The 17,521-nt window shown below is 36.7% G+C and overlaps 2 protein-coding genes across 3 annotated transcripts; both read right to left on the reverse strand.

Moving 5' to 3' along the window:
• Positions 1 to 916: 916 nt before the first annotated feature.
• Positions 917 to 8,403, reverse strand: LOC137722676 (E3 ubiquitin-protein ligase UPL4-like). The gene is made up of 17 exons (XM_068461735.1): positions 8,185 to 8,403; positions 7,008 to 7,682; positions 6,785 to 6,895; positions 6,579 to 6,695; positions 6,337 to 6,495; positions 6,085 to 6,246; positions 5,682 to 5,834; positions 5,473 to 5,594; positions 4,219 to 5,392; positions 2,709 to 3,902; positions 2,372 to 2,602; positions 2,182 to 2,286; positions 1,992 to 2,072; positions 1,844 to 1,912; positions 1,627 to 1,755; positions 1,445 to 1,528; positions 917 to 1,344 (listed from the first exon to the last, which is right to left on the reverse strand). Exons 2-17 carry the CDS (start codon positions 7,638 to 7,640, stop codon positions 1,279 to 1,281), a joined length of 4,590 nt encoding a protein of 1,529 aa, XP_068317836.1. The 5' UTR covers positions 7,641 to 7,682; positions 8,185 to 8,403; the 3' UTR covers positions 917 to 1,278.
• A 6,823-nt stretch (positions 8,404 to 15,226) lies between these two features.
• LOC137722891 (nuclear transcription factor Y subunit B-like) lies at positions 15,227 to 16,432 on the reverse strand. 2 transcript variants are annotated; one of them, XM_068462004.1, is made up of 3 exons: positions 16,246 to 16,432; positions 15,894 to 16,128; positions 15,227 to 15,789 (listed from the first exon to the last, which is right to left on the reverse strand). In XM_068462004.1, exons 2-3 carry the CDS (start codon positions 16,115 to 16,117, stop codon positions 15,654 to 15,656), a joined length of 360 nt encoding a protein of 119 aa, XP_068318105.1. In that variant the 5' UTR covers positions 16,118 to 16,128; positions 16,246 to 16,432; the 3' UTR covers positions 15,227 to 15,653. The 2 variants fall into 2 exon arrangements, with proteins under 2 accessions (XP_068318105.1, XP_068318104.1); XM_068462003.1 differs by having other exon boundaries at positions 15,232 to 15,789; positions 15,894 to 16,124.
• Positions 16,433 to 17,521: the final 1,089 nt, after the last annotated feature.

Consider the following 17,521-nt stretch of genomic DNA (forward strand, 5'->3'; position numbering starts at 1 on the left):
AGGTACGAAATCACAGCACTAGATGGCACGACTTGACATTATTTTTATATACAAACATCATAACTTGAACTGGTCATTCCATTCATTGTCTCTAGAAACTTTCATTTGATTACCTTTTAGTCATTCATATAAATTAAACAAGTTGACGATTAATCCTTATGAAAATGTTACTTGTTATCATAAATTGTCGATTTGTTCCACACATGATGGACAAATAATCTAGAAATCAAATGAATTTTTTAACGAAGATCATTTAAACGAATTAAACTGTTCATATTATGAAGTTTGTATGGTGATGTTGCCTCAATTATCCAAAAGAGATTGAATAGATAAATTTAAAGAAATGATTCTCGCACATTCATGTATATTTGTATTATTTAATATCCTTGTATGTCCTTTATATATTTGGGCTAGAGCTCGGCATCAATTTCATTTATGAATTTTGTTTTGTTGTGCTTGAGGTAACAAACTTGAGAAGATGCAAAAGAAAAAATGATTTCGGCTCAAACCCGTCCAAAACCGTTGAACGTCGGTTTGGTTCGGTTTCTTTAGGGAAGTTTGTCAAATCCGAACCGAGCTGAATTGTTATGTTGCTATTATTTTGATCGTGAATTTGGGATAAAACTGATTGAACTCAGGCCGTGCTCATCCCAAGACACACAAGGTCAGCCGCAATGGTCGGCTGCCATTATAATCAACCGACTAATCTTCGCCATCAATCCGACAGAAGCAGTACTGGACTAAGAGCTAGTTGGTGACTAGGCCGTGCTCAACAGCCAAAACTTGTTCAAGCCAAACCGAAAATGCTTTGGTTCGACATAATTTTACAACGTCTTGGAACATCCTCACCACGACGCTCTCGACCGCCATCATTTTGTGCGACTAATGATAGCGGTCGACAAAATACAATTGCAAATCTGTTCAATCTAAACTTCCATTGCAACCAAAAAGGTAACTGTGTAATAACCAAAACCTCTGTCTACAGCTCAGTAAGAAAATTATTAAAGTCCAACGTATCAATCTAAACTTCCCCATCCTTTCTTCTGTACAGCTACCTGAAATTTCCCAACTACCTACACTTTCCAGGTATTTACAGAGTCCTACCGATTAGTCGGTCAAAGAAGCCTCCTCTTGTTTCACCAGATTTAGCTCCCCTTTCAGCAATCAGTTCCACCACCATCACCAGCCACCCCTTCTTTTTGTCTACACCGGCAAAGGCCTACTCTAATAATTACAAATTTACAGTTGAACTGATCCTTCAGACTGAGAAATGGAAGGCTATGAAAGGTGGAATGATCCCTGCCCTTCTGTAATGGCATATAAGAGCTTCTCTCTCATAGTCTCCTGAAAACGGATATGAAAATATGTAAGCATCTTGTCGGTGCAATGTTTCCCTGCAAAAGACTTCTAGTAACATGAAAAGCTATAAAGAAACAAAGCTCACTTGCGAAGAGTAAGGTGGTAGCTTAAGATAATTTGCACAAGTCATCACGCTTGGTAGGTCTAAGTCTTCGCAGTTGCTAGAGTGCTGTAAGAGAGACAAAGCAAACAATGATCAAATGATGCCTATACAAATAACAAAGAGCAATCAGGAAAAAAAGAAGAAGATGTTTTTCTGATAGGGACCTTTCGAACAATAGTTAACTTCGGACTGAGAGATGCAAAACCTCCAGGAGGTAAGCGAGGTGCCCCGGTCACAAATTGCAGAAACGCTCTTCGCTGTTCTTGGTCAAACTTGTGTATGATTTCCAGCAACTGAAATTCAAAGAAAATGGTAATATGAAATTTCTTTAAATGCACGTGAAATATCACCACAAAACCAAAGACAAGAGAACAGACTAACATTGATAATGGGAGGACTGCTAACTGTGTAACCATGGTCGAACTTGATATGATCAAGGAGCTCATTGAACTGCCAAGATAAAAACTTATAAATTAGGAATATAGTCAATAGCCTTTAAAAAATACAAAATAAGTGGTTGCAAACATACAGCCCAAGAATCACGTTCTCCACTTAGCAAACGCTCTAATTCTTCTTCAGTGAAAATCTGAAGATGTTCAATAGGGAAAACCTGAAACATCATGATGAAAGAAACCATAAATTTATACCAAAATTAAAAGGCATTGAGGTAGTTTAGTCAACGTCCTTGTACTGAAAAGCCACTTCATAATGGTACACACCTGATTAACACCAGATCTGAAAGCTTCCACTTGTCTAGAAATACCAGCATTTACCGTTGTATCCGCCACAAGTGAGACGTAATCTTCCAAGTTTGTCATATTTACCTAAACAATGGGGTAAATTAAATTTACGGTTCACCAAATGAAAAACATGAAACAATAAATGGGATCATAGCTAGGTGAGACTTACCATTTTATGATCAGGCCGAGAGGAAAGAACAAAATCAGGATAACCAGGAAGTGTAAAATCAAGACAAAGATCCTCAATTTGGGTTTTCCGAAAGCAAGAGTCAAATTCCAATGTTGTACTTCCTCCAGGAACAGATTCCGAAAATCTTTTCCTGTCTACTAGAGCCTTAAACTCTAGCAGTGTCTTCCCAAGCCCAGGATCAAATGACAGGATGTCATACACACCAAGCTCCTGCAATATGAAAACATATGTTTGAGATGAAAACTTGCTTCATAAGTGATGATGATTGATGAACATTCCCTTTCAATAATAAATAGTACAGAAATTGGGAGAGTACCTTGCCAAGAATAAGCTTATAGAAGGCTTTGGAGAAATGCACATCCAAGACCCGCCCATCTTGGAGCGCTCTACCTACGATTTGCCCCAAAAGAACAAACTTCTTAATTACTTCATCAGATGTAGCCAACCATGGACGAGGGAAGAGACCAAAAGGACATATCAAAATTCCAGTATCCCCATCACCAGAGGGAAAAGATCCACGATCCTCTCTCCACATGCCTAGACCAAACTTCTGAAACTCGTGACTAACCAGGGTATAGAATTCCAAGGTTGGACCAAGACCAGTACCAACTTCTTCATTGTATTCCACCTCAAGGAGTACCTTCTGACTGGCATGCAGGTCCATCATTTGGGCAGCAGAATCCAAAATTTGGTTGCGGAAAACCAAAAACTTTTTTCGAGGCATGCTTCCAGAGCTTGGTCGCCTGTCACTTGTCACCCCTGAATCCCTATAAGATGGTGAATGAGGCTGAACTAGCAGTGGACCAAATGCCACCAAGCGGAAGTACTTACATTTAACTTCAAAACTAAATAAAAAGGGACACGATTCCATTAACTGATTACACCACAAAGGCATACCACCAATGGACACTGCAAAAGTATCCCGCATCTGTTGTTCCAGTTTTTCTGTCAATTTTTTGCTCACAAACTCATTCTGTGGCACCGGAATAGCTGCCGTCTGAAAATTATCCAAGTCATCAATTTTCCTTTTAGCGAAAGCACATATTCTTTCTCGAGACATCAGATGAAATATAAACTTATTCATGCCTTCCAAGCTTTTGAGGATATATATTATATCATACATAGGACTTGACTTATCCAAGTCAGAAGCAAGCTCACGAGCAAACATGCTGGAGAAAAATGAAGTGTACAACTCATGTACCCCAGCTTTCTCAGCAGAACTTTCTGCTGAACAAAGACTTTCTGTACGTGTACCATGATGACCTTCAGCTTTTCTGTATGTTAATGTGTATTCTTGACTCCACAGTTTTGAACCAATGACAATTTCATGTTCCTTCATTTGTTGTTGCAGAATTGCTTGGTATAATGTCAATGACGGCTCCAGCTGTTGCCCTTCAAGGTAAAGTAACAGTTTCGAAGAAGAATCTTCATTGCTACAAGATGCGGGATACTGTTCTTCCATCTCAGTATCTTCCTCTGAAGGACATTGTGCTTCTCTTTCCACAGGTTCCTGAAACATTACACAACCGATCAAAAGTAAGGGCATTTGCACCACCTTAGAGCTGATTAGAAGAATCGATCATGACTAAATTTATCCAAGGTTTTCCCAAGAAAAAAAAAATTATATTTTCTTAAACATAAATACATTAAAGATTTCCTTGGCTTGTCTATCCTAAGCTTATCGCCTGTTAAAGTGAGGCCAGTGTTAAATTGACCTCATCAACCTGGAGAGTAAGGCTGAGGATGAAGAAATGCACCCAACAGGAACTCAAAAAAAAAAAGAAATGCACCCCTCAGTCTAATCAATTGTGAGACAGAATAAAAACCTGCAACTCAGGCAAGTCCGTCGACATGCTTTCAGGCTCCATAGGATGTGGACCTTGCCCTTGACTAGAGCTTGCATTTGATGGTGATTGATCCAGTGGACTTTCAGATTGGTCCTTAACTTGTGTAGGTGAATTAATGTGGCTGGTTGTTTTTGCATTGACTTTAGGCCACAGAAATTCTTCAATGGCATGCAATGAGGAAAAAGGGTCCACAGTCAGAACATCTTCACGGTAATCACAAAGGCATGTCTCTGCTTTGTCTTTCACAAAACGAACTTCAATACATGGATATGGTGTGCGACGCCCAAGTGGTACTGTAGCATAAGAACTTATTTTGGGCACATGGCTCAAAATAACAGGGAAATTTTCCAAAGAAGATAGTGCATTTTGCAGTTTGCGTATTAATGTTATCATGGGCAGGTCGGCAGGGATCATGTCTAAAGGAGAAAATAACAGCCTTGCAAACACCTCAAATCTTTTTTCTACAGAATAAATATCACTGTTACCACTACTAATCTCCCCTTTTTGTTTCAAGTACTGACCATTGGACAGGTAAGTCATTAAGGACCTTAGAATTCCAGATTCAATAAATTCAAACGTGGAAATGGGTTCTCCTCCACCAAGCTTTTCCATTACTTGATGCATGATACTATAGAACCTTTCTTCACGCTGATCAAGAGCATCATCATTCATGGACATGTTCAAATCACTTAATGCAGAAGAACATTTTCTAAGCTTCTGAAGGACATCAGTTAACGCTTTCTCAGGGTCACATAATTCTTGTGCAAAGTACTTGGTCCTTATATGCTTTGCAAGATTATAAACAGAATTCTTTTCAAGCATGCAACTTCCTTTTTCTGACACTGATGGTGATTTATCAGTAGCAAAAGCATAACATAAGCACCTCAAGACCTCACTCAAGGCAGACTTCTGATGAGGATCCAACAAAATCTGTGAGCCACTAAACACAGGGAACAAGAACCTCGAGCATTTTTTCAGGGTCACCAATTGACACTTTTCCGGTGTTAACAGTGCATCGATGGCAAAAAAGACGCCTTCTTTTATGAAAGAGTCCAAGAAATAATCAGAAAGTTTCTGCAGGATTAGCTCAGTAATCCGTAGAGCTAATATCAACACATGGGGATCCTTTCGTGTAAACACTCCAGCCAAAAAACTGCCACATTGAGAGGATTTAATAAAATTAGCATAAATTGCTGATCTCTATTAAAAAAAAAAACAAGGAGACCAAATCACCTTGAAATGTTGGCCTTCTGAAGCAGTTCTACAAGCATGCCAGGTGTGCTCAAATAAATTAACTTGTCGATAACAGATAAGCAGCCATAGCAAATATATAAATTGGCACCGGAGTTTACAACCTGTCGAGAGGTGAAATAAACATTATAACACTATTCATTTGTTGGATGGACTGCAATAAAGTGCCCTATATTTATCAGAAACAAAACCTGAATCAACAATGGAAGTATATCCATCCCAAACTTTTGCAGAAGATCAGGCTGATTAACTAAAAGAGATTCTTTATCTGACAACTGTGGATTCTCTTGATCTCTGGTCGAAGTTGGAAGAAGCTCATTTAGCAATTTCAAAACTTCATATACCTGAAGGAGAAAAATAGAAACAATGATACCATTCACTTTCCTCAAGTTATATAATAAGACAACACATGCTTATTTTGTAATCACAGATGAGTTTTACATTTATGTTTTTAGGAAGTCGGTAATTATCTCATAAAGCAACAAAGGAATAGTAAAGTCACAACATTTTCATAAACACAATTGACATTCCAATGATTCAATAAGAATCAGTAACCCTGGAAAAAGAACAGAACCAAAATATCCACTTGTAAACCTGATTGCAATGCCCATCCACCACATGATTAGAGAACATTCCATGCGAGAGGTCATATGTAGATAAGATATCCTTCAGTATGCTGCTAATATTAAGCTCATACAGCGTCCTGAAGGCTACAACTGAACCAGAAGAAAGTTTGACAAGTACCCCCATCAAACTCTGCCAACCAAAGTACAACAGTAAGAACATATTCCAAGGCAATAAAATACAAAAGCAGTGGATCTCATGAAACATGATTGAGTTGCCTACATTACTAATTAGCTGGGATACCGTTGGTCGGGTATTCAAGCTCATAAAATGTGTGACTTGACGAATCAGCCCATGCTTACAAAGTTCATCCAGCATCTCTGTAGACTCGCTCACTCGTTCTGTAATTTTAATCAAGCAAACAGCAACATTTTCGACAAGCTGAGAAATTAAAACAAAGGCTGAGTACTAAGGTCATATGAAATCTATGCAAAAGGCTTAAAAATGCACTTCACAGTCCATACCTGTGGATCCTCACACTGGAGAAGATTGCACAGAATGGGAACAGCCTCCATGACGGGTGAAGGACATTCAGAAGGAAGTTTCTTACATATGTTCACCACAGTGGAAAGGGCAACTCTCTGATGCAAATAAAGTATGATTAATATACGAACCATTAAAAGAGCAATGATCCAATTTCCAAACAAGAACACATCACTGATTGAATTACCTGTATACTTGTCGAAAAGAAATCTATATAATTCAGGACAGCCATTATTGCCCCAGACTGTAAGCACGCAAGTGGTTGCTCCTGTGACATTTTCTCCAATGCTTGTAGGCACTGCATAAAAACAGTAAAAGAATCCCATGCAACCCCATTCTTACATTGTATAAACAATCCCATAAATGTCATGCCTGGATAACATAAATATGACCAAGTACAGAAACATTACCTGTTCAGCTACATCCAAGTATTCAATAGCCATTAGTCTGTCGCAAAGAGCAGGAACTGCATCATGCCTAACAAGGAAGCCCGATGAATGCGGATACACATCGCATAAATAAGTTATAGCCCTTATAGCCAATAGCATGATATTCGGGTTAGTCTCATGCCTAGCAAGTCTAACAAGAAGCCGTGACAATGAGTCTGATGTCATCCCGGATAGTGAATCCTCTGTACAAAATGACAGGACTTCACATAGCTCGGTGAGCACAGCTAACTGCCCTGAAGGGTCAGTCTCTTCACTTAAAGATGATAAGAACCTCTTAAACTTTCGATGATCACCCGAAGATCTCCGTCTCTGATAGTCCTTGAGTTCACTGTGTCTTTCGTCTGCATCATCTGAATCACAAGACCCATATGCTGAATCCCTCTCACGTTCTCCCTCTGAGCGACTATTAGCCGAAGCAGAAGATGAAGTATCCATATCATGGTCATTGGTTTCAGGTGTGGAGTTCACAGAATTCATATGGGTTTGAGCTGAAGAGTTCGACGAAATAGCTCTAAACTCCATTGAATTACACACCCGCTTATCTGCTGGCAATTCATCATCAAGCTCAGTACGCTTTTGACCTCGACTCTCCATTTATAACTCAACCTTTCACAGAAACCCAATATTTATCTACTCCTGCGTGATCAGAGCATAAATCCACCTTAACTCTAGTTCTAAAACTAAAACTTAATTCAACCTAGAAATCCAAATCAGAATTACCAAACAATTAAACAGAAACAAACTTTATCATTAGATATCACTTCAAACAGAAAGAAGCCACGAAATACAATCTTAGACCGAAAAAATCGAAAACTGAAAACAGACGATCATCAAAAAGCACCCAGATGATCAGCAAAATGTATTTTACTAATGTGAAAGCTTGCGTTTTTATCTCATACCCAACACTTAGCAATACAAATTCTCCAAAAACTTGATCATAATCCAAAAATAACCGACTCATAAAAAATATATATAAAAAAACCCAGAAAAACAAAAATCCACATTCAACACAAAAACTCATCATTGGTTCTCCATATCAACACGGATAAGAGTGATCATGTACTTAAAAAGCAACAGATTAATAAAAAAAATTAAATTAAATCAATCAAAATTGCGAATTATGGTTGTTTAATTGTACCTGAGGTGCAGTAGTTGATGCTGTTGTTGCTGCTGTGGTTAATCGGCCTTCGAGGGAGTCGAAGACCTTGAATTGTAGAGGAAAGCGTGTGGCGTTTTTTCGTAGGGGTGAAGGGTTCGATTGTCTCTGGGTTTTTTCGTCTTGGAAATTCTTCTGGAGGACGACGGTGTCACGGTGGTGGGGATGATGATGAGGGGGTGTGGGAGGGAACGGAAGATATATATATATATATATATATATATATATATATATATGTGTGTGTGTGTGTGGGAGCTGAATCTTTATTAAATTAAAAGATTTGTTCGAAGTGGAAGCCACTTTTATTTTATTTTTAAAATTTCTATTATTCTTTTTTAAATACTTCTAAATTTTAACCATCTTGGTACTACGTAGCAATTCAATGTTACAGGTGTTTAGCAGTTGAATTTACTTTTTATAATTATTTTCTATTTTCAATCTTAGCTATTTATTTTTTGCTATAATCACTGCTAAGTAATCTCAAAAAAAAAATTGTTGAATATTTTGGAGAAGGGTAATGTGATAATAATCACTAATTAGGATGGATCAAGACTATTTTGAAATGCTAATAAAAATTTTTATTATATTATTATATATAATATTTTTTTGAAATTGTTATTGGCATTCTAAAAAAATCTCATTTTAGACTCCAAACTTTCTATAATTATAAAGAAAAATACACCTATGAGGAGTTATAATAAGATTTTTGGAGTGCTATAAACACTTTTCTTTTTTAACGTAATATATACTTAATAATTGAAAATATTTGATTAAATAAGTTATTAACTTTTTATAGAAAGAAAAAACCTTGTATCATGTATACTTTTAACCCTTTGTGAAATATTTTGATGAAGGGAAGAAAATAATTGAGGTAGAGTCACATCATATGTGACCTCATATTATAAAAGAAAAACTAATGAAAAAGATTTGAAAACTTTAAGTTTTAATGATAAGAACAAAATAAAAAGTAAAAAGAATAGTAACAGGATTGACATTTTAGTGTAAAAATGTGGTTTTTCGTTAAATTGAACAGTACTGTAGGTTTTTCGTTAAAATTTCCTATTATAAATTAGCACTACTTGGAGCGCATCTTTTTCATATAAAATAGAAATATCCAAAAATACTCAAAAAATATTATGATTATTTAGTTTTTTTTTTTTTTTTGAATTAGTTATGTTCTTAATAAGAATTGCACTTTTTAATTGTTAGTACATTTCAAATGATAAATTAAAGATTTTTAAGGGATAAAAATATGTTGGAAAGATTATCTCCCCAAGAATATTTGGAATGCTTTTGCATACCCCAAATTCGTTTATTAATTAGAATTCTAAGGCTGCCAGTTAGCCATTGACTATTGTTTACACGAGTCGCATTGGGATGACGCGCCCGGGACCCTCTTGTTGATTATGATTAGGATGGATCTGGACCCTCCGATTATTGAGATTCATTAGCTTCAGTGACACCGCCTTACGAGTGCCCTTCGATTAACCCCCAATTCCAATGCTAAGTCTCTTCACATATATATATATATATATATATATATATATATATATATATATATGTATGTATGTATATATATATATGTATGTATATATATAAATGCTCGCACTAGAATAAAAATTGTAAATCTTGCTGTAATTAATATTTAACGTAGAGTAATTGTGTAAAATTATAAATTTTAAGCAGAAATAGATTAAGAATTTTTCGAATCGAGAAAATATTTATATTAAACTTTGTATTATTTAGACAACAAGTTATTATCTCCTCCTTATTAGTGTAAAGCAAAGTTCTGGAGAATAAAACATAGTACCTTTTTTCACTAACACTAAGTTTGGATGATGGAAATAAATTTGGAGTTCGGATAAAAATCAGAATTTCCGCATGGAAAAACAACTTGGAATTCGGGATCTCGAATTACCAAGTTTAAATTTCATGTAAATATGTGTCATTTACCAATTTTTATGATTGAAAGTTATAAATAACAAATTCAGTATTGAATTCCATTGTTCTTTTAGATTAACCAAACAAGAAAATTCATAAATTCTAGATAATAAAATCTCATCATTTCAACTTCTGTCGTTTAAAATTTCTTAGTAAATTAGTAATATTAAATTTCTTCCTCCAAACATAGTGTAAGTTAAAAGTTTTAAAATTTGAATTGTATAAATAATTAGTTTGATACCAATTTATTTCTCACTTCTTACACTAAGTTTGGTAAGAAAATGAATTCATGAGAAAATAATTGCTCGTGTCCGCTACTAGGGGATGGAAAATGAAATTCGTATTCAAAAATCAATGTTGATGCTAGCTGGTCCAAGGTGACTAAGTTGGGTTTCACTGGGGTGGTGATGTGGGTAAAGGGGGGGGGGGGGTAAGGTTTTTGGCAGCAACGAGGTACTCTATCATGGCTCCTAATGTTGCGGGGGCTGAAGCTTTGGCACTGCTTCGTGGGTGTGAATTGGGTGTCTCTTTGGGTGTTAGCTCTGTCATTCTCGAATCAGACTCTCTCAAAGCTGTCTCTTGTCTCAGTGATTCTCTTTAAAATGATAGTTGGGAGGCTTACCCTATGTTGGCAAGGGTCAAACAGCTGAGTGAGGCTTTTCAAAAATGTCGTTGGTCTTGGGTGCCAAGATTACCCAATATGGCGGCGGATATTCTTGTGTCAGTTGGTTTTACGGAGATGAGTGATTATGTTTGGGTCGATATGCCCCCATCTTCGTTGGTACATGTTTTGAACAATGATGGTCTTCCATGTCCACATTAATTTTGTTGTGGTGGTGATTGGGGTGACACTTTCACTTGGTTGAAGTGTCTTCTGGATGTATCCCCTTTCACTGCTTTCATCTTGGTCTGTCTTTCATGGTGTTTGCTTCTAGGTAGGCTTTCGTGTACCTGTTTGGCTTCTTTGCCTTGGAATGATATTCCTAATTTCCAAAAAATACACAATATATATATATATATGTATATATATATATATAAAGTGAATTTTATGCATAATACAAAAGCACAGCTCGAATTAAGGCATAAATATGGCCCCGTTTGTTTTTTTTCACCAAAAACTGCTTCACTTTAAAGTTAAAAAATAAACAAGTTTTTGGTAAAAACAAAATGACCTACTTATTTTAAAAACATTGGCCTCCAGATAGCAGCTTTTAAAAGGTTGCTTTTAAAAGTTAATTTAATAAAAAGCAGAGTTGAGTCTTTAATGAATATTTCAAATTCCTGTAATACCTTCTTTAGTTTTTAAAATGACATTGTTTAACTTTCTACACTCATTTTATCTCTTGGAGCACAAAGTAATTGTCACTGCCTACCATTAGAAGCACTAACCTTACACCACTGCTATTACCACCACCATTGAAACCACTATTATTGTCACCACCACCACCACCATCGTTTTCGCCACCACCAGTACCACCACCATAACCAAGGTCGTTGCCATTGCCACAACACCTGCCACTATCATAGGTATTGTCGTCTCACCACCATTATTACCTCTACACCCCAACCACCACACCCACTATTGGCACCACCACCGTACGCCCACCTTTGTCGCTGCCATCACCACTGTCGCCACCATCACCACCACTGCTCTTGCAACCATTGTCATCACCATCGCCCCAACCTCCCAATCTATTTTTGTCATTATACACAATTATATCATTTTTACATTAAATTTTATCAAATGTTTTTTACACTGTTTTTCAAACTCACAACACTTTTAAAAATATAGTTTATCAAACACTCAACTGTTTTATTTTACAACTGATTATTCTTAAAACACAGCAAGATCAGTTTTTTCTAAAAGCTCATCAATCCCAAATTGACCCTAAATAACTGAATTTTTGTGATCCTTATGATTGAACAAACATGGAAAAGGAAAACTAACCCAACTTGGACCAATGGGAATAATAATAGACCGGATCGTTAGGTTGGTCCTTTTGACAAATTTGCCAAAATGTTTATTACGTTTTGATTGAAAGCCAAGGACCAATAATATTAAGCATGACCTGACATGAAAAAAGCAATGCCTCATTTAAAAATTAGTTGGCAATGTTTTTAGAAGCGATGTTTCTAGTTGCGCTTCCAGATAAATAAAAGGAATTTTAACGAAAAATCCGCGGCACTGTTGAAATTATATTTTTACACTAAAAGTCAATCATGTACTATTCACTTTACCTTTTATTTTATCCTTATCATTAAAGCTTAAATTTTTCAAACTCTTTTCATTATTCGTGCACCACACGCAAAACCCGAATCTTTCGACGTTGGATTTGGGCGCGCAAAAAGCAACATGTCGACGTGGACCTCCGCCCACAAACACATTCGACCCTCCCCATTTGAATTTTTTCTCTCTTACGGATTCTTTTTCGCTGATTAAAATACGGATTCTTTTTCCTTCCTTCCTGTGCACGATACTTCTATTTTTAGGGATTGAATGGAGACTTGAGATAAGACGTGAAATGTCATCGTACAAAGAAGATTAACGTATTGTACAGTCCCATTCGCCTAGATTCGGTAGTTCAGAAAAATTATGACCGCCCAACGTTCAATCTTTTCAAAAAAATTACAACCGTTACAATTCGATCTTAATGTAAACAGCAACTTTTGTTATTGTACTTTCTTCTCAACTGTTGAATGAAATTGAACGGCAAGTGACTTCACTTTTCTTAGACCATAAAGTCTAAGAGAATCTTATGACAACATTTGCTTGGCTTATGCAGAGCCATTCTTTGTTGCCAGTGAATACAATCCAGACACATTTGCAGTGCAACAGTAAATCGTTAAGACAACAAGAATATTTTCTACACATGTTCTGTAATTTGCCTGCAAAGATGACTCCTCACAAGTAAGAAGCCAAATATTTGGAACAGTAATAGGCACATTGCCATGATAAAGTCTAAATCAGAAGAATACAGATCCTCCCGAGATTTAAAATACTAGAAATTCGACTCAAATAAACTCCTTAACATACGAACCATACAGAAAAGAAAGCACTACTGTAAACAAACGAAATCGCTAATACTACCCTCGCATTATAACTTTCACAACAGATAATTTAACGCGCTATTTGTCGCTGTTTGTTCTGGACACTAAAGGGCAGCTGATTTATTGCGTCGATTGAAGAAGACTTGATCTACTCTGACCCTTGCTTAGGAGCTATCTTGTATTGGTTCTGTGACGATAAATCATTCGTTAAATCAGATCATCCTGAGTTCAAAAACCACAAAACCAACATACTCACCACCAGCAATAACAATTCTATAGTTTCTTTCATAAAGCGATTCTCGATACCAAAGATAAATGAAAAGCAATAATCATGTACAATAGAATTGTAACACAAGCCAAACAGACGAAGGCAGAAATGTCATCTGAAGATTTAAGAATCTTTCATCAGTAACTTTGCCGCACAGCTGGTATGACATTCGTCTCATGTTCTCCCTACCCAAAATTTAACATTATTGAAGCTAGACTCAACTATTGGAAAGCTCGAAGCGGAACTAAAACACAATACAGTGCTCATAGTGGCTTGCCCACATCTCATTATCTCCCCAGCCAAATGTATATATTATAGCACTAGCCTTAACTATTGGAAAGCACACACCTACCTAGCATGCATTGAGTGAAAAGAAAAACATAGCAGCAACTACAAACTCTGCAGAAACTTTCAACAGACGTTCAGGGTGGCCAAAATTACACCACTGTTTCATGTCAAGCCAAATTAATGTATATAAGCAATTACCAGAAACATATCACTAAAACCATGCATGTTTAAGTGTAGGAGTGCAGCTTTCACTTTATTTTGCATAGAGACAAGGTTATCCATTTTCCACAAGCAAATGATCATCCAGCATATATTTGCAATTCTATCAGTGACAGGCACAATTATTACGTAAAATTGCAACTCTGTATCTTTAACCGAAGTGAAAATAACCCAATCAACCAAAGCCAGGAATAAGATTAAATCATGATGTGGGAAAAAATTGTCAATGATTCTTCCTGAAGAACCATCATTTGGCCTTGCACAAATCATGCTCAAAACATGTAAAGGAATAGGGAACCTTAATTGAGGGTTCCATCATACCACACACTTGGAGGGCCCACTCCTCATTGTGTTTCAACGATCCAAACCATCAGTGTTTAGGTCTTCCCTCAAAGTTCATCCTCGCATTTACCCACTTAATTAAACGATTGTCATTAGTGTTTTCTTGAAATATCATTTTCTTGGGTACAACTAGATCTCTTAATGGTTTCGGACTTGTCAAATTTTATGCAAGGATGTTATTCAAGGAAATACCTAAAAAACTCAGTTTGGATCTCAAAATACAATCGGAGTTGGGGCCTACAAGGTTTCCATCAAATAAGGTTATTTGCGGTAGCCCTCAATAAAAGAGAACTCTGCAAAGGAAAATATCATAAATGTATTGCTTATATATAGATGGAAATGATAATAACATATACGGAAATATATTGGCGATAAAAGGACAACCGTATATTATTTGAACACCGATAAGTATTAAAGAAACTTGATTAAAAGAGAAAAAAATTCTGAAAAACAGATAGGTATGGAGAAATAAAGAGCAAGATATTACTTGAGAATTTGAGTAATTCCCTCCTTGGGAGAAAGAACCTTGGCGAGCAATCTACCATAAGAAAAATTGCCACCATAAGAACAAGACAAACTTCCATATAAATTACAATCCCCTGATAGAAGTAAGCACACTTTATACCCACAAAACAAAAAAGACCATCGCTTCATTAATAAGATTAAACCATATTCAACCTGAGGATTTGGACTTGGCTGAGCATCTTTCTTGGAAGATGAATCTCCACCCTTCCCCGAGCCCTTGGAATCACCCTGTTACCCCACACACACAGAAATCTGATTACAAGCGAAAAAGATGCAAACGGTACAAATTATTAAAACGGCTGCATAAATAGAAAATGACAGTCCTAAGTTTAACTCACCTCCACCTGAAACATCCCAGTCGAGCCAGAAGACAACCATTGAAACCAAAACCAACAGTGTATTAGTCAAACCCCAAAATGAAATGTTACTAACAAATTTACCAAATTCGAATCGACAACAAATGAGATAAGAAAACACTCGTTTCGCTTAGCAAAAAAAATCAAAATGAAATGTTACTAATGAATTACCGAATTCGAACCAACAACAAATGAGATCAGAAAACACTCGGTTTTGTTTCGCGACAAAATCAAAATGAAATGATGTTACTAATGAATTTACCAAATTTGAACCTACAACAAATGAGATAGGAAAACCCTCCGTTTTGTTTCGCAACAAAATCCGAAATTCTGAGATTAATTGAATACAAGTAATTCAAAAAATACGAAAAACTAGTGAGATCAATATTTTTCTCTTCATTTCATTTGCGGCTAAATTTTCTCAGCAACCAAACAAGTACGGCGCAACAACTTAGCAAACAGAGTTATACCTCTCTGTATTTGGTGAGGTAAACCTTGAGGGGGTCGATATAATCCTCAAAGCCTAACGTTGCCATTGCCCAGAGCAAATCATCACCGTTGATCGTCTTCCTCTTCTCTCTCTGGCACTTGTCACTCGCCCTGCACATAATTCCACCCCCACACATCAAAACAAAACCGACAGATAAATTTTTCAAAAATAAAAATGATAATTTACGAACAAAAATTACAAAACGACGTCGTACTCGGAGGTGATGAAGCTGATGAACTCAGAAACGCATTCCTGGACGGTTTCCTTGGCATCCTTTGCGATTTTGCCGTTCGCAGGAAGCGCCTTCTTCATGATACGGCTGATGTTGGCGATTGGAAGATACCGGTCCTGCTCCCGAACGTTCGAGCGCGGGCTCCCGCTCCCGTCGCCGCCGCTCTCGTGGCTGCCGCCGCCTGGACTCACGGGAGCTTCCGCCATTGAGACCCTAGCTTAATTACATCCAAAACAGCACAGAAATCACATAACGGAACCGAAATCGAAAAAATCAGAAACCCTAAACCCGCCATAATTAAGAGAGAGAGAGGGATGAAGGAACAAGAGAAAACCTATTTGATTTTATTTGGCGCGAGAGATGGTGATTGCAGGGAAGATTTTAGATCGGACGCTGGAAAAGAAAGGAGAGAGGAGACGACTGGGATGAGAGAGTGATGCTTATCAGCACCGTTGGTTTTTCCTTTTTATATTTGCGGAGGAGAGAGAGAAGGAGGAGGGAGCGATTCCGTGTTCTGCTGCGGGTACGGTTGTGGCGCGGTGTAGTCATAACGATTAGACCACGTGGTTTTGGACTTTCAGGTGGGCGCTAAACGACGTCGTAGGAACTCCCTGTTGAAATCATCATTTGTGTGGCCCTGTAATTATCCAACCGACAAAATCGCGGTGGTAGGTCCTAGTTACCATTTTTTCACCATGACATTTACTGCGCTAGTTGAAGATTTTTAGGACAACGTCGGCATGTAGAGGTTAGGTAAAAGATTTTATAAATATTTAATAACAAGATTTTAGTCTTTGTAGGATTTTTAGTTGTTTGTACGGATTTTGCCCGTTTTAATTTAATCCTTCTTTCAATTTGTTGTTTTTGCCCGTTAAGTTGGGTTCGTGTGTTGTACAAGTTGTACTATTGAAATTGTTTTAATGAATATTGTCATTTTTTCGAACATTTTCAACTCGTGTAAGAATTGGATTAGATAATAGAGTAGGTTCAAAGCATGTTGATAAAAGAATGAATGACAGCTTCCAAATTTTGTTCAAATTAAATGTATAAAATGGATTAACTATGAAGGAAACTAATCTCTTCAATTCTTACAAAAATGGTGTGATTAAGAAATGATTTCTTCCATTACTAATAAGTTTTCTACTTTTAAATTAGACAAATCTAGAAGTTGACATTTAATTCCTCCCTCAAACTTATACATTGAATCTAGTGAATGAGTGAGAGCAATCTGATCATAGAAAACAAACAATGATTATGTATTCGTTGGTTCGAAATTGTTAATGGTTGTTAAAAATGAGAGAAAAAGGTTATTTGCATCACATCTATGTACCCTAATTTAGACAAATTTAGAGGTTGGCATTCATTCCTCATCCGACATGCATTAAATTTGGTAAGTATCCAATCCAACTAAAGACACCAAAGAAAGTCCTATGTTGTTTGTCGACTTGTCCATCGGTGTCTAATCTAACAAAGTCTATTGTTTGATAAAAAAAAATAAAAAAAAAAGTATCCAATTTAGCCATATACACCAAACAATGTCCTAGAGTGTTTGTTGTTCGAAATCATTAATATACGTAAGGAACAAGACAAATTCCTTCATGATAAATCTA

This window comes from Pyrus communis, chromosome 17, assembly GCF_963583255.1.
Source record: "Pyrus communis chromosome 17, drPyrComm1.1, whole genome shotgun sequence".
Classification (NCBI taxonomy): Eukaryota; Viridiplantae; Streptophyta; class Magnoliopsida; order Rosales; family Rosaceae; genus Pyrus; species Pyrus communis.